General features: G+C 53.3%; 1 protein-coding gene across 2 annotated transcripts in view; it reads right to left on the bottom strand.

Moving 5' to 3' along the window:
- Slc41a3 (solute carrier family 41 member 3) overlaps positions 1-22,462 on the bottom strand; it is a 37,103-nt gene that overhangs the window by 3,519 nt on the left and 11,122 nt on the right. The window contains exons 1-8 of one of the 2 annotated variants that reach the window (XM_051154907.1): positions 15,978-16,559; positions 10,588-10,695; positions 9,173-9,244; positions 7,573-7,717; positions 5,786-5,932; positions 4,041-4,185; positions 1,591-1,670; positions 167-301 (exon numbers count right to left, since the gene is read on the bottom strand). In XM_051154907.1, coding sequence (XP_051010864.1) covers positions 167-301; positions 1,591-1,670; positions 4,041-4,185; positions 5,786-5,932; positions 7,573-7,717; positions 9,173-9,244; positions 10,588-10,695; positions 15,978-16,172 — 1,027 coding nt within the window. In that variant the 5' untranslated portion in view covers positions 16,173-16,559. Of the gene's footprint in view, positions 1-166; positions 302-1,590; positions 1,671-4,040; positions 4,186-5,785; positions 5,933-7,572; positions 7,718-9,172; positions 9,245-10,587; positions 10,696-15,977; positions 16,560-22,462 lie in introns of those variants that run through there. The other variant, XM_051154906.1, reaches the window with a different exon arrangement.

The raw sequence follows: 22,462 nt of genomic DNA, 5'->3' as shown, positions 1-22,462 counted from the left end.
GCACGTGTGGTCACCGCTACTTGCATGGCTGAGGTGAGAGAAATGCCACCCGAGCCCAGGGGTTCAAGGCCAGCCTGGGCAGCATAGCGAGACCCATTGCAAACGTAAGAAGAAGGGGCGTGGGGAGTAAGGAAGGGCACGTGGCCTCAGAAGACAGCATACTGACCCGAGGAGCAGAAAGTGAAGCATGGGTTAGGCCAGAATCTTTTCATCTGGACAGGGAGGACGCCAGGTGTGCTCCACATGTGCAGGTAGGTGGAGATGCGGCTGGTCTGAATGGCCACCAGGTTGCCACCAACACCTGTGAGGAGAGAGGGCAAGGCACGCTCCAACCTCTGGCTTCTAGCTCTTTTGTCTCCTTTTTCCTTGCCACTCAGCTTTGTTATGCACCCAGTGATGGGTGTCTTCAGGGGAACTCAAGAGGCCGGGGCATGGTATATAGAACGGCAACAGGACCGAGGTGGCCACCAAGAGCCCAGAGGACCAAGAGCATGTCCGCACCCTGGAATTCTGAGACATCTTGCTGAGGCTGTGATCCCTTCAGGATGGGATGGTCCAGCTGGACACAGTCTTCTCTTGGGAGCTGGCAGAGGAGAGGCCTGTCCCTGACAGGGGTCCACAGCCCCACAGGACCTTTCTCTAGCTAGGCCAGGGACACCTAGGGTCTGAAATCAGCCACATGGGTGGTCCCAGGGGAGAAAGACATTGTCCTGCAGGCAGAGGGTGGCTGGATGTTTATTCCTCTGGACTATACACAACTTTAAAAAGAAGAAAGCGAAGACATGAGTTACGTTTTATAGATCCGGCTCTTTACCCCAATTCACTGTCTCTCTTAACCTGTCAGCTCCCTGGTGACCAGAATCCAGCTTTCACAACTACCACAGCTGTAAGGACAGAGCAGGTGGTACTTCCTTTAGGCCAGCAATGGCCTCCAGCTGGCCCCACTGCCCATCTTGCTTCCCTGACATCTCTGCGCAGCTAGGAGAAGAGTCAGGGTGTTAGCAACCCAAAGCCTGAAGACCAGTGGCAGTAAGGCAATGAAAGAAAGTCAGTCAGTGCAGGACAGTGGGGAACTGTGGGGGCTGAGTGCCACACAGGTAGTGCTGGCTGGTACCAGATCCAGAGAGCAAGAAAACCCACTCCTGTTGTGAGCTTTATTTTTAAGGTGAAGACAGAAATCTGGAGTCTCCTGTGTAAATGTCTGAGTTTTAATAGCACCAATGACTCTAAGATAAACTAAGAGAACCTGGCCTGGTGCTCACACCTGTAATATCAGTGCTTGGGAGGCTGAGGTAGGAACATCATCACCGTGGGTTCAAGGCCAACCTGGGCTACACAGAGTTCCAGGGAAGCCTCATCTACAAAACAAGACCCTGTCAGAAATGGTAAGATAGGTGCGCTCTATCCCTCACATGCTCTGGGGTCCTTTCAGATCCTTTGCAACTGAGAAAATCAAGACTGACAGCCCCTATACGCTGTGCAGGCTCAGCTTGCCCAACCACCTCAGAAACTGAGGCTACATGCCGGTGTTCAGTACCTACCTACCTACCTAGCCCAGGGTCCCCAAGAGGAGCAGTACCCAGCACTCACCACATATGACGGGAGTCAGGACAGCCATGCCTTTAAAATGATGTTTGGAGATGGTTTTGCTCAGGATGAGGCCTCCGAAACTAGGGAGAAAATGGAGCTGACATTAGAGTGGCATGGCCAACTGCCCACTGGCCACGCCCTGGGCTTGGCAAACGCCATCTCTCTCCTGCACAGAATGTCTGTTGCAGCCACAGAATGGACTGTCCTGGTCCTGGTCAATGTTTCCTACCAGAAGACATGGTGGGACCAACCCCTCAGCCCTCCAGATCCCACCAGCAGCTATAAGGGGACAGTGACCAGGGTAAGAACTGTTCCCCTGGGGCCATGATGAGGGACTCTGAAGCCCACTGTGCTGTGGCTTTTGTCAACCTGACACAAACTTAGAGTCATCTGGGAAGAAGGATCCTTAATTGAGAAAACATCTCAGTCAGACTGGCCAGGAGGCAAGTCTGTGGTGCATTTTCTTGATGCACAACTGATGCAGGAGGGCCCAGCCCACAGTGAGTGATGTCATCCCTGGACAGGTGATCTTGGGGTATATAAGAAAGCAACATGAAGCCGGGCGTGGTGGCGCATGCCTTTACTCCCAGCACTCAGGAGGCAGAGGCAGGCAGATCTCTGAGTTCAAGGCCAGCCTGGTCTAAAAGTGAGTCTAGGACAGCCAGGGCTACACAGAGAAGCCCTGTCTTGAAAAACAAAACAAAAACCCCAACAACAACAACAACAAGAAAGCAACATGAACAAGCAAAGGGGGGCAAGCCAGTAAACAGCCCCCCTGCTCCAGTTTTTATCTTTAGAGTCCTGTTTTGAACTCCTGCGTTGACTTCCCTTAGTGATGGGCTGTGATTTCTAGGCTGAAATAAACCCTTTCCTCCCCAAGCTATTTTTGGTCATGGTGTTCTATCACAGCAATAGTGACCCTAAGACGCCTGCACAGGGGTCTCAATACAATCAATGTCGCATAGCATGGGGACCGCATGGAGCTGGGTTGTGTGCCTCTCACTTGCTCTGCCCAGCTTCAGCCTTCCCAGCTGACAGCACTCCCATGAGAGGTTCAGAGAGTACAGTGTGTGAGGCTCGCTCATAACAGAACGCAAGTGCCATGACAAGGCCAGGCCAGCCAGGGCTCTTGGGAGGGAAGAGTTTGCCGGGCAACTTGACTGCATTAAGAAACACCTGTAAACTGAGGACGGTGGCACATGCCTGTCATCTCAGCACTCAGGGAGGCAGAGGCAGGTGGATCTCAGTGAGTTCGAGGCCAGCCTGGTCTACAAAGCGAGTCCCAAACAGCTGAGGCCACACAGAGAAAGCCTGTCTCAAAAAAAACCCAAAACCAAGCAAAGAAGAAGAAGAAGAAGAAGAAGAAGAAGAAGAAGAAGAAGAAGAAGAAGAAGAAGAAGAAGAAGAAGAAGAAGAAGAAAAAGAAGAAGAAGAAGAAGAAGAAGGGAGGAAGGAGAAATGGGGAGGTTAACACTTACACAAAGCTCAATGCCGTTTTCCATTACATACTGTACCTTGACCTCCTACACATAACCATCTGGAAGAGACTGCAGATTGAGGCCCTGCCTTGCCATGTTGCAGTCTTACTTTGGTCTACTATGTCTTCTCTGAGCCACTGTGTGTGGGAGGCATGCAACTTGTTTTTGACTTGCAGAGTCTAGCGTCTCAGAAGAGACCTTGAGCTTAGATTGCTGGGTGGTGTGGGAGTTGTTAGCACCATGGAGGACGCTTGACATTAAACTGCACACGTTTCGCACTGTAAGACAGAGGTGACATTTTGGGACTGACAGCGGGATGTTATGGCCTGAAGTGGTTTGTCTGTGTGTCAATTTGAAAGGGGTAGACTGTGATGCGGGTGGATGCTATTTTGTTTTAAAGGTCTCACTGTGTAGCCCCTGGTCAGCCTTGAACTCATATGGTAGACCAGGCTTGGCCTCAGACTCAAAGAGATCTGCCTGCCTCTGCCTCCACAGTGCTGGGATTGAAGGCGTGTGCCACCTTGCCTGGCCTGTAATGGCTGATCCTGACTGTTTGTTTGACAGGTTTGGAATCACTAGGTTATTAGTACTGCATGTGTCTGTCAGGACATTTCCAGAGAGGGTTTGATTAGGACTGATGACTGGGGCTTGAGCTTGATGGATACCTTGATGGATTAATAATCTTGGTGGTGGGTGGTGAAAGACAGGAGGAGGAGGAGGTCACTAGGGATGTGAATCCCTGAGGCCACATCTTGGCCCAGCCTCTCCTCGTATCCCGGTTACCTCTGAAGTGAACAGCATTTCTCTGTGATGTGCTCCTGGGGCCACATTCTACCTCCAAAGCACATGGCCAAATGATCACAGACTGAATCCTCTGCACCAGAGAGAAAATTAAACCTTCCCACCCCTGAAGCTGTCTCTGTGGGGCACTTCTGTCCCAGCACGGAGGGGTCATTGTCCCACGCCACTCACCTGCTGATGACCATAGCCAGGATGATGGGAAACCAGCCAAACTTCAGGATCTTCATGACGGGCGGGTTCTGCTTGGCGATGAAGATCCACAGAGGGGTGAGCGCCATGAAGCCGGCGCAGACCAGCGGCGACAGGTACCACGTGTCTGAGGGAAAGCAGACATATGTAGCTCGTATATGGTCAAGGCTGGCACACAGGAGCTGGCTGAGGTGTGGCCCTTCACAGGCGAGAGGTTAAGTTGGGAACCAAGGCCACTTTGGTATTTAGAGGGGCTGTCCTACCACATCTGCCAGAGAGCAACAGTTAAGTAACGGGGAAAGCCCCTCTCTGTCCTGCCATGTCCCTGCCCTTCTCTGATGTCCTGACAATTGTGGAGACCCATGACCAGGCTTTCCCCTACCCAATATTATAATAAGCAGCAGGTTCTGAGCAGGTGGCAGCCTTGCACATGCATGACCGTTCTCTGAAGCCCTGCTTTGAGGTGCCAAAAACAAAACAAAACAAGCAAGCAAACAAACAAAACCCCAGAAGAATAAGGAGGCTGCTACCAGGGCACATGGACACAGGGGTAGAAATCAGGAGGAACCTTTCTATTGGCTGAGACACTCTGTATTACTATGGGATATGGATTGGGCTGGCCCAGTAGCTAACATATCCCGGAACCACATCTAGCTGTGAAGGCAGTGAGCTGTTTAGCCAGGGCCCATGCCCTCAAAGCAACCCTTGCCCCTGCTCCCTTCCAGCCCCATTCTCTGACTCCACTTCCCACATGTGCACACAATCATCGACTTGCTTTAGAATGATCTCTGCATCCTGTTCCTACCCTCTTGAGCAGCCCCAATGCTAGGTGGCCATGCATGGTGTGTGCCACTGGGTGGCATCTTTGGGTACGGTGTCATATCCCCCACCTCATCCTCCACAGGTCCTCCAGGCTAGCCACAAACAAAGTGCTTCGTGGTAGATATGGCCAGCTTCTGCGAAGGCAAACCCCTCCATCCCTAAGCAGGTCCCTAACACTCAGGACACAGCCTGTGCTCGGGAGGGCGGTCCAGGTTCTCTCTAACTTCTGACAGGAGCCACCCAGCTCCCACCTCACATTCATGCATCTTCCTGACCACTCCTGGCAGGTGTAAGCCAGCTCACTTCCCAGTAAGTGAAGACCTCTCTCCTGGCCATTGGTTCCCTGAACACAAGGCAGAGAGATGTGAGAGGCTTTGCAAATCAAATGCAAATAACAAATTCCCACAAATCTTGTTTTAAACTCAGTCCGGCCTAAAAGTCAACCAGTTCATCATATCCGATTCCAAGGCTCCTCACTGTCACCTAAGAGGGCAGGACAGGAATCAGTGCAGACTGGACAGAGGTGTCCCAGGTACAGTGGAAGCCACCCCGAGTGGTTTTATCTGCACTCATTTCTGCTGCTCATTTCTCAAACTTCTCAATCCTCTCCACAGGGTGCTGAGCTCTGCCAGACATTTCCTCTAACAACTGTCACCATATGCCCACCCTTCCCCCGGCCAGCCTCGTCCTCAAGGACAGGCACATCTGGCTCCAGAGCAGAAACTGACACCCACACCTATAGACCTGAGCTGCTCATCTCATCCCAGACTCAGTTTCTCCAGCTAGCCTGGATTTGCTGAGTGACTGCAGGTGTCCCTCATGTGCAGGGAGGACTTGGGTCCCCAAGGCACCCTAGCTCCTTTCCTTGCGGATGGTGCTCCAGGTCCCATTGGAGCCTTCCCTACCTTTGTGTTTGTAGAAGAAGCTGCTTATCAGGGCCAGGATGGACAGTGTGATGAGGTCTCCCAGGCTGGCTGCAATGGGCGTGGCGATGTTGTCAGGGTTGACCCCGAATTTCCGAGCACTAACTACTATGCAGATCATTAGAATTCCTGGGGGGGGGGGGCAGGAAGCAGTTGGTGGTGACATGGCTTAGAGTCCATCAGTCCAGTCCTGTCCCAACTCTGCCCCACCCCCCACCTCCTGTTCCCCATCCCCACCCCCCACTCCCGGCTCCGTGAAGGGTCAAGCAGGTGGCCATAAACTCAGCAAATAGCTATGTCTATGAAAGTCTGGATGCTGGGCAGGCTGCCTACCTCTCAAACCAGCTGGAACTACAGGGACACAGCACTCACAGCCTCTGCAGCATGGAGGCAGGGCTGCTCCAAGGATGCTGTGAGCATCAGGAGGCTGAAGGGCGGAAGGGAGCCTGGGGGGAGGAACCTGACCTCCAGTGTCTTCTGGCTCCTCTAAGGAACCAGTATGTGAGCTATTTCTCAGGTCGAAGTATCAATGGAGGACAGGGCAGGAGGGTAGGGGGATGTGTGTCCTAATACCGTTGCCATGGATTGCTCAGCCCATATATCTGAGATATTGTGGGGGTCCCTTATCCCTGGAGCCCAGATATGCTGTCCATGGGTCATGTGGGTGAAACACGTGACCCTGACACACATGACCCTGACTTGCAGCCAGTGATGGGCTTCATGGCTCGGTTGGGAGACCAGAGAGGCACGTCTCCAGGGTCTCAGCCCCAGGGCCCTCTGTTCTGTTTGAGGGCACCTGTGCTGTAGTCTCGCAAGCCTTGTTACTACCAGCTAGGGCCTTAGCCTACTTCAGCAGGCTCCCCTAAGTTCTTCATGACGTTTTGCATCTTGGCTTTTAGAATTTAACGCTACTTAGAATCCTGTGACTCTAAGAATAACTACAGCGAGGCCCTGAGCTTGGTCCCTAGCGCCACAAAACTAATGAAGTTAAAAATAAAAGATGACGACATTCATTCTCGAGGATGTCCTAAAGTTGCAACCACCTACCAGGTTGTGTCCTAAGTGTGACCAAACCAGAGCCCTGTCTATCTACATTCCAGCTCCAAGTGGACCTGAATTTACACAGCCGAGCCAACGGGTCCCACCGAAGCCCCATAAAGGGTATGGCTGGCTTGGGGATGCTCATTATTAAAAACCATTATGCACGCTTGTAATCCCAGCACTCAGGAAGCTGAGGCAGGAGGCTTATTATAATTGTGAGCCAATCTGCCCATAGCTCCATACATTACACTCTTGACACACATTAAGGCCAACAAAGTAGATGAAGAGAGCTGCCATGTTCAGATGTCTGACCTCAGCAAAGAGTGTTAACTAAAGTCTGTCCAGGCTGAGAGAAGGGACAACAGAGCTCCCTCAGGCATGTACATGCTTCCTGCGCATGTGTGTGTGCGCACGCACACACACACACATACACACACACACACACACACACACACACATAACTTACAGAAGGCACCACAGGGCAGGCTGAGGACCTAATGGGCTCTTTTCACCCACTTCCAGACCCCTGAAATTCCATATTAGGCGCACACACACATACCTTACAGAAGGCGCCACAGGGCAGGCTGAGGACCTAATGGGCTCTTTTCACCCACTTCCAGACCCCTGAAATTCCATATTAGCTCCACAGCAGCCTCACTGCTCACCTCTCCGGGAACCTTAACAAAACAGCAGAGAAGCAGCCCTGGGGTGCATGAGGCAAGGCTCACCTAGGGCCAAGGCAGCAAGGAAGGCGGTGATGACGCTGCTTGTACACAGCAACGCCACCTTGGCCCAATCGAACTCCTCTCTGGACACTGAGCCAAGCAGGAGGGCGGCCAGTGCAGCCAGGAGCCCTACGACAGTCGCCTGCACCTGCCAAGACAGAATTCAGACCCATGAGAAGGGCCCCTGACAACTGTCATCATCTCATCTCCATCTTGACTTTTGGGCACCTCAAGGGTTAAACAAGGTCCTCATCACTCCCTGATACCCTTCACCCTGGGCCCTGCTGACAGTTTTCCTTCCCAGCATCTCCCTCCAAGGTGATAAGAGTTGTCTTAGTTGTGTTGGCTTTTCACAGCAATAGAACAGTGACTAGGACAGGAACCTTGCCTCCATCAGCTTGGCCTGTAGGCAAGTCTATGGGGGCATTTTCTACATTAATTATTGATGTAAGAGGGTCCAGCCCATTGTGGGCAGTGCCACACCTGGAAGACACTCCTGGATCGGGTAAGAAATCAGGCTGGGCAAGCCAGTGAGTAGAGCTCTTCCATGGTCTCTGCTTCAGTTCCTGCCTCCAGGTTCCTGCCTTGAGTTCCTGCCCTGACTTCCCCTCAGTCTTTTCTTTCTCATGTCACTTTTGGTCATGGTGTTTATCACAGCAACAGAAATGTGGCTGAGACAGAGGGGCTCCATAGGCAGCATTTCCCCACCACAGTGGACCAGGCTGGTGCCTTCAGAAGAGTTGATCGAGGAGGGGATCGCGAAGCCAGTTCTAACTGGCTGCTTGGGGGAAGCCTCTGGGAGAGGCAACCTTCCAACGTGGACAACGGGAATAATAGGTGCCACTGATGGACAAGGACACACAGCCCTGGCCAGGGCTGCTCAGTGGACAGGTGATGTAGAGTCTGAACCCGGTCCATATTCCTTGTGCCACCAGGGGCCGCCGGTACCCAGAAAAGTTCAGTAGATCCTGGACTACAGCACAAAAGAGTCAGCTGTATGCCCAGCCTTCCTTCTTGTCCGAGCCTATCCCGCCCTCATCTGTCCCTTCCTTGGGGGCTCTGGCTTTAGTTCACTGTGAAAGGGGCATAAATAGAATTGAGCCCACAGAGGACTGGCAAAGGAGGCCTGGTGTGAGAGCGGCATGAAGGCCTCTTGCAAAGGTTAAGACAGGTTAAGCAGAAGGGGCAGGGCTAATGGGGGGAATCTTTCAGGCAGGGATGATCCATTGGTCTGAGGAAGATTAAGTGGGGTCATTGGAAGAAAGCAACTTGGGGTGTGTCCATCTGGGGAATGCCAGTGACCCAGGGATACATGGTGCTGCTCTAAATGTGGGAAGAAGCTCACCAGCCCTTGAGTGCACTTGGCCCCGCTAAGGCCGTGGGGAAGCTGCAGGGACCACAGACCTAGAGGCATCACTGGCAGGGAGGTGGCTCCCTGTGATTCTCTTCATTATGCCACAGATGTGGCAGAGTGACACCCATCCTCCAAGTCCAGTCCAGAGCCAAGGGGGCAAGGCTCACATGGCCCTCTCTTGCTACCCAGAAAGAGGCAGCCTGCAGATCCATGGGGGAGGGGCGGGAGAGGCACTGCTGTGATGCTCACCTGAACCACGGCGAGGTTGCTGATGATGATTTTGTACCTCTCCTGGCGATCATCGATTTGCCCAGTGTTGGCCTAGCACAAAGAGATAAGGGCAGTGTCAGTCTGGCAGGGCTGGAGAAGTCAGCCTCTCTGGCCATAGCCAGCCTCTCTCTCAGGAAACAAACCAGGACTCAGAACAGACTGTGCCACTAGTCTTTCTAGACAGTGACCTGCCTCCCTCCCCCTTTAAGATTTATTTTCGTTTTAACTATGGGTGTAAGTGTGTCTGTGTGCGAGAATGTGCACATGTGAGTGCAGATGCCTGAGGAGTCCAGAAGAGGGCGTCAGATCCCCTAGAGCTAGAGGTACAGGTGGTTGTGAGCTACCCAATGTGGGTGCTGGGAACTAAACTTGGGTCCTGTCCAAGAGCAAGAGAGTGTGTTCTCTTAACTGAGTCAGCTTTCTGGCCACATGTACACTTCACCTTTTATGAACTGACCTGGGCTCCCCCTCCTCCCATGTTTGCTTATTTTAATTTTCCATTTATGGCTGTTTTGCCCATGTTATGTCTGTGCACTGTGCATGTGTAGTGCCTGTGAAGGCCAGAAGAGGGTGTCAGGTTCTATATAGGTGCCAGGAACCAAACCCAGGTACTATGGAGTCTTCTGGAAGAACACCAAGCCATCTTTTCAGTTCCTGACCTGGCCTCTTTTGTGGAGAAAATAATTTTAGTTGGAGATGCCAACACTCCACAGTGAACAATGCACACTACAGGTCTCCACCCCTGACTGTTCTTCATCAGCTTTGGGACTTTTTTCGCAGGCCCTTGAACATGATATATCTCCTCTGGCTTCTATCCTTTTCACATGCAGGATGCCAAGTGGCCACTGGACAAAGAAAGTCCTTCTGTGTTAGCAGGAGGGGAAGAACACAACCCATGGGGGCAGAGAAGAGCTGGCCAGGGCAGCACCTGTGTTGGCTCCAGATTAAGTATAGAGAGCCATAATGACAGGGGGAGAGGGGTTCTGGAGACCCCTCCTTGTTCCCTCCCCAGCATCATCCTTTGAACCTGTACTGCCCACTGAAGCTTTCATGTGTATGTGCCAGGGAGTGAGGGAGTGTGGCCGATGATTTAGGCTGCATCGTGTAGCCTCTGGGGAATGGAGGACACAGAAAGTCAACTGACACTCAGGCTGCGGAAGAACGAAGGCACTGTGGCACTGGGCTGGTCCCTCAGCAGCTCAGGGTAGCCATGGCAAAACAGTACAGAAAGCAGGGAGGAGAGACAGGAACAGCCTGGGAGACACCAAAGCCCAATGATGCCTGTGTGGGTGGAGACGCCAGCTGCCACCCACAAGCCACTGGGAGGGGCTAAATGAAAGGCACATCCTGTCCCCCAAGTTGCAGGTGACCCGAGACACCCAGCTGCCACTCACAGATGTAGAGAGCCGAGACGCCAGCGTCATCTCCAGGTTTCCCTTCAGACCCACCAGGGGCGGCACCAATGTCAGCAGGTCCTTAACCTCACTGAACACTGGCCAGTGCTGGAAAAAGAAGGAATAAGGACATGAAGCCAAACCGTGGGCAGGGCTCTGCAAATGGCTGCAGGGGACCTTCCGTCAATGACCTCGCAACCCTGGAAGTCAACCTGGGAGACCAAACAGTGTGCTAAGTGCTTATTTTGTTTTTGAGACAGGGTCTCAGTATGTAGCCATGGCTGTCCTGGAACTCACTCTGTGGACCAGGCTGGCTTTGAACTTACAGAGATCCACCTGCCTCTGCCTCCTGAGTGCTGGGATTAAAGATGTGCACCACTCCATACCCAGCCTAAATGGTTTCATTTGTTTGTTTGTTTGTTGTTTCGAGACAGGGTTTCTCTGTGTAGCCCTGGGTGTCCTGAACTCACTTTGTACACCAGGCTGACTTTGAATTCACAGTTATCCCCCTGCCTCTGCCTCCCTGAGTGCTGGGGATTATAGGTGTACACCACTGCGCCTAGCTGACTAAATGGTTTTAAATGAAACACCAAACAGGACATGCTAAATGCCATTAATCCAATCAGCAGCAGTGGCCTCCAGCAAGCTCCCTCCCACCTGCCATTCTCAGAGGCCAGGAAAAAGGCAGGGCTACACTGGGTGCCATGGTCGGGTCCAGCCCAGCCTGAAAATGTGTTTAGTGTGCACCAACAGTTTTGTAGTCACTGGAATGAGTCACCAATTCAGGGTTATTTCTCCTAATTTAGGAGGCCTGGAAATACTCGGCAAAACTAGCTGGTGGGGGCACTCTGACGGGGTCTCTCAGTTGCTACCCTGCTGGGCCCTGGGCTTTCTAAAATGGAGAAGTCCATTCAATGGAGACCCTGCGTCTCCTTCACACATAAACACAATAAAAACTGAAAGGCAGAGTAGCAGGGTTGTGCCAAGGAAGCTGGGAAAGAGAGGAGATGTTAGGGGTGATGGAAACCACTTTTTCCCCCTAAATACCTGCAGATCTGATATAAGTAGGTCCGTGATGGAATAAGATCTTAAGGCTGTGGAGTTTTTGGTTCTAGGTCTAAAGAGAGATTCCTTCTTTTCTGCAGGGGGCCTGGGCTCTATCCCCCATTTTCTCTGGGTGAGGATAGTGAGAGGCACACAGACATGTCACCTCTGGGGAAAACAGGAGCCACCCCCAAGCAGTAGTACTCTTGGGGTTGCCTTGGAGGAACGGAGGAGAAGGACCAGTTGGAGGCTCTACAGAGCAAGTCTAACCTGTGCTTCTCGACTGTGTAGGAGCAAAATGTGGTGGTCTTAATGTGCATAGCTGTTTAATACAAAGCCTGAACCTTTTACCCTGTTCCTAATGTATTTCTTCTTGAAAATAATGTTTTTTGCATTTGACCAAATTCATGCATTTGTTTGGGTCTTTGATAATATAGACATTAGCCCTTTAAGAAATACGGGCTAGTTCCTGCTCTTAGATGAAGGACTATGTTGGAGGCAGAGGCGCACCTGCAAGGGCCCTCCTTATCAGTCCAGCTGCTGCCTCCCCGTTCTCTTCAGCAGGGGCCTCAGGCCTGTGAGCAGTTGCCTATCAGCCCTGCGCACCTCAAGGCACACACCACCCACACCATCATGCACACACTCCTACCCCGGCCAGGGTTGTCTGGCACACCCTGTCCTTTCCCTGTGTGTCCTCTGCCCCAGCCCTCAGCCACCATCCTCTGCCTCCCTCACAGCCCGGCGCACATTCTCCCGGCCACACACACAAGGCCAGGCATCTACTAAGCCCACACAGAGCAAACTCCCTCTCTCTGCCTTATGCCCTTCCCCTGCCTCAGTGCCAGGAACTCTAGACAAAGTTTCCGCCCTCCCTGTCACAGCCCAGTGCCCTGCCTGCTGGCTGAGGCATTCTCTTCCTCAGTGACCTGTCATGTGTGACTCTGTCTGCCACCCCCTCCCCTGTCTCTGAACTTCTTCTCTGCCCTCCATGACACTGCCTAGCTCACTGCCTAATGACTCCACTGTGGCCCCACTTCCTTCTCCTGACCCTTTCTCACATCTGATTAGTCTTTCTTTTTACACCCCGCCTCTCTTTTCAAGGCTGGAGTTACTTCCAACATCCAGGCCTCGAAGGGGGGCTGAGTTAAGAAGGTCCTTCATGGATGATCCCCAATCCCACTAGCAGAGAGGAGTGACCACGTGGGGTGCAGGGGAAAATGGCCTTACTGGCTTAGGATATCAGCCCTGCCAACCGATATCTCAGGCTTCTAACCCCCGGAGCCGTGACAATGTCAACATCTGTTGGGCACACTGCCTGGCCTCTGCCACTCTGCAACAGCCCTGGCAGACTGAGGCAGATGACAAAGGAGTGAATGTTGATGTCACTATCACCCAGCTCAAGAATGGCACTGCCTCCAGGCTGCTTTCGTGTGTGTGCTCGGTGCCAGACATTTCTGGCTGACTGACACCCTGAGCTCATTAACATTTCCAGGATCCTTAACCACTGTATGGCTGTAAGCTGAGCACCCTGGAACCTCAGCTTGCCAGTCTCCAGACTCCCCACCCTCCATCCCCCCCACCTCTCTCTTGGCCCTGTTCTCTCCTGCCCACTTCCTGGTCTACTTCCTGGGATTTAACCCCTTGTCCCCATCCCCCAATCCGACTTCAAGTCATCCTGACTGTTATATTCTGCCATTGATCTCTCACTTTAAAGAAGTCTGTTACTGACACAGGTGGTAGGAGCCTGTATGGGAGGGTAAGGTTTATCAGCAGTGGTAGCCTGTGCTACTGGGAGAAAGCCTCCCTTGCTCTCTCCTCCCCCACGGTGTTGACACTGCTGCCAGGACTGAGCTTTGTGACATAAATATAATCACATCACCCAGTCACTTCTGAGCCTGCATTGCCGACTCAACTCCTGAGTATACGCCCAACTTGGGTCATTAAACTTGTTCAAGAATGTGGCTGGCAGCATCACACTTCACGTACAGCCAAACACCAGCACAGGCTGTGAGAGGGGGCCCTCTGGGCAGCATGGCTAGACAGGCAGTGCTTGGACTGGTGTCCCCGCCATGCGGTATGCACCAATCAGACTGTTTGCACAAGGCTAGGATATACCCCAGCAGATCAAAGCCAACACTCACTTTAAGCAGAATGCCAAGCCCCTTCGCCCTCAGGGTAAAGTCCAGCTCCTGGCAGAGTGGACAGAGGTCCTCACAGATAGCAGTTGTCTACACTCAGGACAGAAGCCGCCCACTGTCCCTCTCTTCACGAACACATACTCCCACACATCCACAGACCTCAGTCAGGCCTGGAGCTCACAGGCCTTTCCCAGTGTGGTCCCGTCGTGTCCCCTCTCGAGATCCCTGACCTGCAGAAGGAAGGAGCTGCCTCCCCATCACATAGGCTGCTCACCGCATCCGCTGCCCAGTCCTGACTGACTAACAGGCCAGCCTTCTGGGGGCCTACAGCAGCTGAAACACTGTGAGGAGTGAGCCTAGGGCTGGCTGGGGATGGAGAACCTCATGCTGTGCAGTCTGGCAAAGCTCAGTCTCTGGGGATTAGCATGGTGGCCTCAGGTAGGGGCAGAGGACATCACGGAAGAAGAAGGCTGCACAAACTCTCTAGGAACAGACTGATCCTGGGATCCGGAAGAGGCAGTATTCCATTCTCTGTCTGAGGTGAACAAGCAAGTGTCCTGGAACTGCTGACACCCCCTCCAACTTCAGGAAGTTGGACACGCAGGTTCCCGGGGAGATCCGTGCATCATGGAGGAAATGCTGAGTACACATAGGAACAGGAAACACTACCTGAGACACCCTTGTGGGTTTAACATTAAATGTAATTTTTGTTGTTGTTTTTCTCTGTGTAACCCTGATTGTCCTGGACTCACTTTGTAGATCAGGTTGGCCTTGAACTCACAGAGATCTGCCTGCCTCAGCCTCCAGAGTGCTGGGATCACAGGCATGGGCCACTGTGCCCGGCCAATTAAATGTAATTTTGATGTTTAGAAAAAAAGCATTGGGGCTGGGTGGGGTATTGTGGTATTGTGCAATGCCCAGCAGGATTCCATCCCTAGCACCACAGCTACACACACAGGTTAACTTTAAAAAATAACCAACTGCAGCATTATTCTATGACTCCGTGCATTTGTGTTTATACGCATACCGAAAACAACTTTGGTAACCTTCAAATTCATAGACGGCAACCCTTACTCCCAGGACCTTCAGATGCAAGATTTTAGGGACAGTCTTCAGAGGGGAGCTGAGCTAAGAAGGTCCCAGGTGGGTGAGCCCCAATCCTATAGGACTGGTATCACACAAGCATGCTTAGGGCACAGACCTGCCAAGGGGTGACCTGTAAAGCACTCGGAGAAGACGGCCCTAATGGATGATCACACCAACCCTGACAATGCCATCTTAGACTTCTAGAAAGCTTCCAGAACAATGGTAACTTTGCCAGGCGGTGGTGGTGCATGCCTTTAATCCCAGCATTTGGGAGGCAGAGGTAGGTGGATTGCTGTGAGTTCGAGGCCAGCCTGGTCTACAAAGGGAGTCCAGGACAGTAAAGGTTACACAGAGAAACCGTGTCTCGAAAAACAAAACAAAACAAAACAAAACAAAAACCCCAAAAACAGAACAGTGGCAACTTCTGATGGGCATCCTTCCTCCATGACTGACGACGCTTCATCTAGTTTTCCTAAAACAACCCCTACGCTGCTCTGTAACGCAGGCTGGAGGCAACAGACAGTGCAAATCACTCAACAGTACAGTGTCCCCTACACCAGACTCTGGGTGCCTACGAATGCAGGGAGAGGATTACCCGGCAGACAGAGACTATCACCCTTGTGGGGAGATCTGGGGGCATACGGGACTCCCATGCCTGGCCCTGTGCCTTTCCCCTCCCCCAAAGAGCTACACAGGGTCTCTAGACAGATGGCGGGTCTGCCCATCACCCAGACCACAGAGACCAGCAGGCATGTGCCCAGACACCTGGTCCTCACAACAACTCAAGAAAGGCAGGTGCTCTCATTACTACTGATTTGCAAAAAGGGGAAACCGAGGCAGAGATGTACTAAAGATTCCCATCCTGAATAGTAGCCTTGCCCAATTGGCTCACACTCAGTGGCAGGAAGGAGAGAGAGGCTCCTGTGGGTTCACGCAGGCTGCCTTTGAGGGCCGTAAACGTCATCACTGTGACTCTTAAGATGCTGGGAGCCCAACGTGCCATGCCTTCTCACCAGTACTGCTGACTCTAGAACCCCGGCTCAGAGCTGCCACTCACGGGAGCCCCATGGCTCCTGCCCTCCACCCTGTCTGCCCCCTCTCCCCCCGGAGCCCTGCACATACTTGGACAGTGTTCATCACAAAGCCGGCCGTCATCATGCCCAGGCCCGACAGCAGGATGGGTATGGCGACCTGGCACGTGGTGGTGAGGACCGACTCGGGGAGGACCCCATGAGGGGAACGGGTGAGCTCGCAGCTGAAGCCTCGAAGCTTCTTGCCCTGAAAGCGGAACTCGAGGCTGAGTTGAGTGACGACCATGGCTGGGTCCCAGTCGATCCTGTCCTCTCTCTCCCCTGCCTGCCAAGGCTCTCTTCTACAGAGGTCCACACTGACGGAAGCTTTCCAGGAAGTGCCACAGTGGGTCCCTGAGAGTCCCTTGGCTGAGGGCCACAGCAAACAAGGCCAGACCTGCTCAGGGCCTCATTCAGGAAGGTTCCAGTGTCCTCTGTCCATTCCACTGCTCAGTTTCTCCTTAGATTGTGGCTGTGTGTCTGCCGGGACCTCCCTCTGCCAGCCTGCCAGAGAGGCTCGCTGTCCCTCAGCAGCGACCTTGACAGTGTCCACTAGTCCAGCCCACGCTAGCCAGGCTGGGCAGGGACAGGATCTACATGGGCCTGGCCCTGCTGAGTGCCCACGCAGAGGTCAGCACCACCTTCTGTACCCTCTGCACGAGTGCCGTGGGCTGCTTTGCCCTGCCTGAGAAGGGCCAGACCACCACAGATTCAGGAATACTCACGCAGGCCCACGCGTGGGGTTCTATACTGCAAGATCAAGGACTCTCTGGGACCGTGAGATGAAAGCAGCACCTGTAGTCAGCTCTATGTGTGTCCGGAAGTGGGGGGAGGGAGGGAGGGGGCTCACGGCCGCGGTATTGCTCAAAGAGGAAATGTAGCCCTGCTCTCCCTCAAAGGCCTGGAAGACCTGTCTAGCTGTTTCCACGAAGGAAGATTAGAACAGGCCTGCTGACCCCACCCTCGGCCCAGAGCGAAGGGGCCCGCCTGGAAGCCACATTAGAGTCTCTGAATGCTAAGGGCGCCCCTCGTGCATGCCACGGGGCCAAGAAGAGCATTTCCAGGCCTGAGAGTTGACAGAATGCAAACTGAGGACCCAATCAGCAAAAGGCCCAAGCTGAGGGTATGACTGACTCCCACCAACCCAGGGTCCACCTCAGGGTCCTGGCCTCCTCTTTGTACCATTCCTACCGTACCACCCTCTTGGGACACCTCGCCTCCTTCTTCTCTCGCAGATCGCCCATCCCATACACGAGTCCAGACTCCTTTATCTCCCCAGGCAGAACTTCCTCACTAGCTAACTGCCTCCCACCTCCCCCCACCCCCAACTCCCACCACACAACCTCCATACAACCCACCCGCACCTCGGATATCCTCATCGCATCTTCAACTCATTTGTCTGGAGTTTTAAGTCTGTCACAGGAGCCAGATGTGCAGGCTTTAAACATTGGTCCTGGTTCTGGCGGGCCATCCCTATATATACTGACTGTTTAGCCAGCAGCTCGCAGTGCAGAAGCCACCACAGAGAGCAGTTTCTGGACCTGTCTGTCTCTTGGCACACTCATGTTTCCAAGCCGAGTGAGTGGTCAGGCCACACAGGGAGGCTGCGTGCAGGTGAGTGAGGTTACCTTGGGCCAGGAGCTGCACATGGCCATAGGTGATGATGCCATGAGATGCTTAAACCAAAGATCAGTGACCAGAGTGGGTGGTATGAGAGGAGTTTCCAACTTTGGAATGCTGAGCCATACAGCAGCCTAGAATTAGACCTCAGAACCTTGTCCATGTGCCAGATTTTCTTCACCCCAGATGCATCAGCCTCTCCACCAGCCCCCAGCCCCAAGTCCCCAGGCAAGTTTCCAGACTGTTCCTCAGTGTCCTATGCAGGAGGCACCCTAAACTCCTCCATTTTTTCATGGTAGTTTCTTCCACAGTGCCTCTGTCAAGCCCTGTGCCTCAAGGATCCTCGGCCAGAAAAGCAAGCGAATCCAGACACCCTCACTGCGGCCCTGCATCCATGTTGCTCTCAAAGCTTTACCCCGTCTGTCCCCGCAGCTCCAGCATAAGGGACCACCTGAGTCACGACCCTGTGGCCTCTCACCCATCTCCCTCAACAACCAACACTTGCTTTTCATATCAGCAACCCACATAACCATTCTAACGAGGTTCCTTCGTGACAGGAGAATGGTGTGTGAGCAAGCCCCTCCTTCTGAAACACACTTACACCTGAGCCAGCTCTGTCCTACACACAGCCACTTTACCCTGTACACCCCCAGAAGAACTCATGAGCCCCTCTGTCAGGGCCTCACACCTTCGGGTGGCCTTAATAGTGACTATCCTTGTGGCCAGCTGAGGTGCTTCTTGATCTCTGAGCCACACCAGTTTTCAGCCAAGGCCTCACAGTTCCTTACCCAGAATCCCTAAGTGTAAGGAAGTACTGATGGCCCTATGGAAGTATGTACAGGGATATGTAACCATTCTTCCCAAGAAAGGGCCTGTCGGGGCAGCCCTGTTGTGGTTTGAGAGTGAGGAAGTCACTCTGGACTCTATGAAGCCCTTTCATAGCCATTCGGTGGACAAAACACCTCACTGCATTCACAGCCAATGACACTTTTTGGAATTTAAGGCCCCAGGAGGGCTCACCTTCAATCACAATGTGCGCAGACACTCAGGAAGACAAAGGCCATCCCCACCATCCTCCCCACCACAGAGGTGCAGTTTAATGAGAGAACACACGCCCAGCGTCTGGTCTGGTTTGGCGTGGTCTAAACACACATGGGTTAGTGTGAAACAGCTAAAACAGTGAAAGGACTGTAGAAGCCACTGGTATCAGGGCACTGGCCGGGCTGAGACAATCCCTGCAGGCCGGTTAGCCAGGTCAGCGCGTTATGCGGGTACTGGCATCTTCCACAAGGTCACTCTTGCTCGGGATCATACATCTACACAGAACCCATTGTGTCACACATCAGCTCCCTGAAACAGTCTCATCAGTACAGGAGAGAAACGATCTGAGTAAGCTCATCACCACACAGGAGGAGAGAAAGGAAGGAGAGGGAGGGAAAGGAGGAGAGGGAGGGGGAGGGAGGGAGAGGAGGAGAGGGAGAGGAAGGAAGAGGAGAGGGAGGGGGAGGAAGAGGGGGAAGAAGAGGAGGAGAGGGAGAGGGAAGAAGAAGAGGAGAGGGAGGGGGAGGGAGGAAGAGGAGGAGAGGGAGGAGGAGGAAGAGGAAGAGAGGGAGAGGAAGAGGAAGAGGAGGAGAGGAAGGAGGAAGAAGGGGAGAGGGAGGGGAGGAAGAGGAAGAGGGGGAAGAAGAGGAGGAGGGGGGAAGAAGAGTAGGAAGAGGAGGAGAGGGAGGGGAGGGGGAAAGGAGGAGAGGGAGGGGAGGAAGAGGAGAGGGAGGGGGAGGGAGAGGAGCAGGGGGGGAGAGGGAGGTGTTTTGTAGGTTATTAAAACCAAATGCCAAAGTGGCCACCTTTGGTGGGCAGGATTACAATGACCCTTTTTGGTTTCTGTGTGTGCTGACTATTGTAATCACTTGCTTTTAGGACCATTAAGCTTTCAGCAGAAATAAATAAGTGAGCGTACTCGTGTGAGAAAAGCACTTCCCCGAGAAAGCCGAGAACAACATACATCAGCACGGCTTACTGGGTCACAACAGAACATCTCAATGTGATTTTAAAAATAGTCCCAGCACAGTGGAAAATCTCAGAGCCTGACTGGGCATCATTCAGATCTGGGTCAAGCATCAAGTGGCTTCCTGGGTGACCTTGCACAGTCCTTCCAATCTCTGGGCCTCTGGCCTGTCCTACAGTCCTGGATATGAGGGACTGGGGCCCATCGGCAGCTCTCAGCCTTTATGTACGACGACACCCGACTCCCAGAGGTAGTGTGGTGAGCGCACCATGTGTGAGGTCAGGTTCTGTCACAGTGGGCAGGAGAGCACAGGGCTTTGGCATGCTCACCACCCACCTTGCTTCTGGGGCTGACACCACAGCCGAACTCTGCATCGTCCCAGGAGCAGTTTCCAGGTGCCATGCTCTCGGCTACCTTGCACGTGGGCAGGACAGGCTAGTTAGCCGTGAAAATACCCTCACTGCTCAGGCTGCAGATGTCAGGCCGAGTCCTTCATTTTCTAATTTGGGCCAGCAGAACCCGGGGGGCGGGGGGAGTGAAGGCCTACAGCAGCTTCTCAGGTGCTGTCTAGAATCAGGCCTCCTCACCAGCATCTCCTCCAGGGGACCTTGGGCAACCACACCCCCACACCCCTCCCACACAGCAGGCTGTCCTGGCATCGCTCAGCTATTTTCTGTCTGGCCTTGCTGCTGTCTGGCACAAACAAATGCATCTGCCAGCTCTCCCCACTCAGCCTCGAGTGTCCCAGGAGCATGGCCTGTTTGTCTATCTTGTTCACCACGGTCCTATGCATGGTGTCTGGTGTGTGCACGCAGTGTTTGCTGCCAGAACGAATGAATGGATGAACTAATGAGTGGATGGGCAGAATGGCGGAAACAAGGAAAAGTAACCTGGTCAGGGGCCCCCTGTGCTGGTGGCCCTTGGTGCCAGCTTCAGCACCACAAGACAGAGAAGAAGCCCCTGCCCCTTCCCACAGGCAGAGTGATGACAAGGCACTGTCCCCACCACTTACTCAAGCCAGAAGGGCTCTGAGTGGCAGAACCAGGGGTTCCCCTGTGGCTCTCGTTCTTGTGGGCAAGGTCCCCAGCCAAATGCCCTCCTCAGCAACTGGTCCAGGAGCATGCCCTCCTCAGTGCGGTTCTCCAGGGAAATGTCTTTCACAGTGAGGAGTCTGGACCTTGAGCCTGCCTGTGTCTGAATGAGGTTTCAGTCGGCTAGCCCAAGGGACTTTCCAAGAGAGCTCTTCTTCCTTCCTGTAGGAAGTGGCTCCCACCCTTCCATTCCATGGAGCAGGCCCTGCCTCCTCATCCCAGATGGCAGTGACCGCCCCCCTCCCCCCAGGCTGTGAGTGTGGGAGACTATGGCTTGCCTGGCTCCGGGTGTCAGAATCACTATCTCCACAGCCTAGAGTGGCACCCCTCTGTCACCAGTGGGATGGGAGGGGCTGGCCAGTCAGTCTCATGCAGAGGGGATCCCAGGATGACCCAGGGCACCTGCCTAGCTCTTCTGTTGTACTCACTGCTAACTAATTGTTAGAGTTGGGTGAGACCCGCTGCAGCCAGCTGGAGCCTGCCCTCTCCTGTTTTCTTCATACAGAGCCCCCTCCTTGTACCCCAAAGCTGTTCTCAGCTACAGTGAGAACTACCTTGACTGGTTCTGCTCAAGGTGGGGGGCAGCAAGGTCTGGTAGACACTCCCTGGTGTTCCTACCAACTGGCTGGACTTATGAACTGCTTGAGAAATGGGGCTCCAGGAACATGTGCTCCACCCCCAATTCAGCGAGTGCTGCCCAATGTAGGTTCAAATCAGGCCTCTGAAGAGTGAGGCTCGTTTTCAAGACTTAGGAAGGATGAGGACCCCCACCCTGCCCCCGCTTCTCCTCAGAGAAGGTCAACTTGGCCTGTGTTCAAAGCTGGGAAGCGTGATAGGGCTCAGGATGGGTGACCACGTGTTAATGCATTCCTGTCATTGAGACCCTATTCACCACTACCCACCAGTACTGAATGGGTGGCTGCTGAGAGGTGGGTGCCCCGTGCTCTGGTCATGGTGGGTCCCACAGCCTCCAGCCACAGTGCACCTCGGCATCCCAGAGTTCAGCAGAATGTACCGTACCTGCACTAGCCCCCAGGAGTGAAGGTATGACATTCTTCTGCCTGGGAGTCCTTTCTATACACCCTTAATGGACAGACAAGTCACCTACTGAGGAACTTGCAGAGAAGAAGGAAAAAAAAAAAGGGGGGGGGAACACTGTCCCACAGCTCTGGATTCCTGAAAATGATAGCATGATCTGGGGACCACAGCATCCATGACACCGTGACAGCGCAGATCTGACCTCTGGAAACAAAGAATTCATGCACACATTTCACTTATGCCCATGCCATTTGCCAAGCAGCCCGCTCCAAACAGTCCCGTCCATCTCACGCTTCTGCGGTCTGTCTAAGCGGAAATCAATACGGATCCTTATGGGACCCCTGTTCACTGGGGACTCTGGGCCATGCATGATGACTACCAACTGTCCACTGGCTGCTTGTCCTGTCCTGTACAGTATACAGCTTCAATGGCCAGCCACAGACAACATCTCCCAGAAGCCCCAGCTTGTGACCCCTGCTGCTCCCTAGAGTTCAAATCTATTTCATTCAAAATCTGCATGGCAATCTGTTTCGTTTTGTCCTGTTTGAGGCTTTTAATCAGAACTCGAGAAAAATGCCTCCCATCTGTCCTCTTCAGTGTCTGCACATGCTACTTTTAGAGGAGACGGATAGGAACCCGGTTTGGGACAGAAGCCAAGTTCAGGGCCCTGGGGAGAGGGACCCTGCTCCTCTGACAGCTCCAGGAGACGCCGTTCCTCTAGGCATCCCCAGATTTCAGGCCACTGCACCCAACTCTTCTAAAGAATCTGACGTTGTTGTC

Source organism: Acomys russatus, chromosome 13, assembly GCF_903995435.1.
Source record: "Acomys russatus chromosome 13, mAcoRus1.1, whole genome shotgun sequence".
NCBI classification, from domain to species: Eukaryota; Metazoa; Chordata; class Mammalia; order Rodentia; family Muridae; genus Acomys; species Acomys russatus.
Note: the sequence above shows the minus strand (reverse complement) of the source record. Positions and strands in the feature narration are given on the sequence as shown.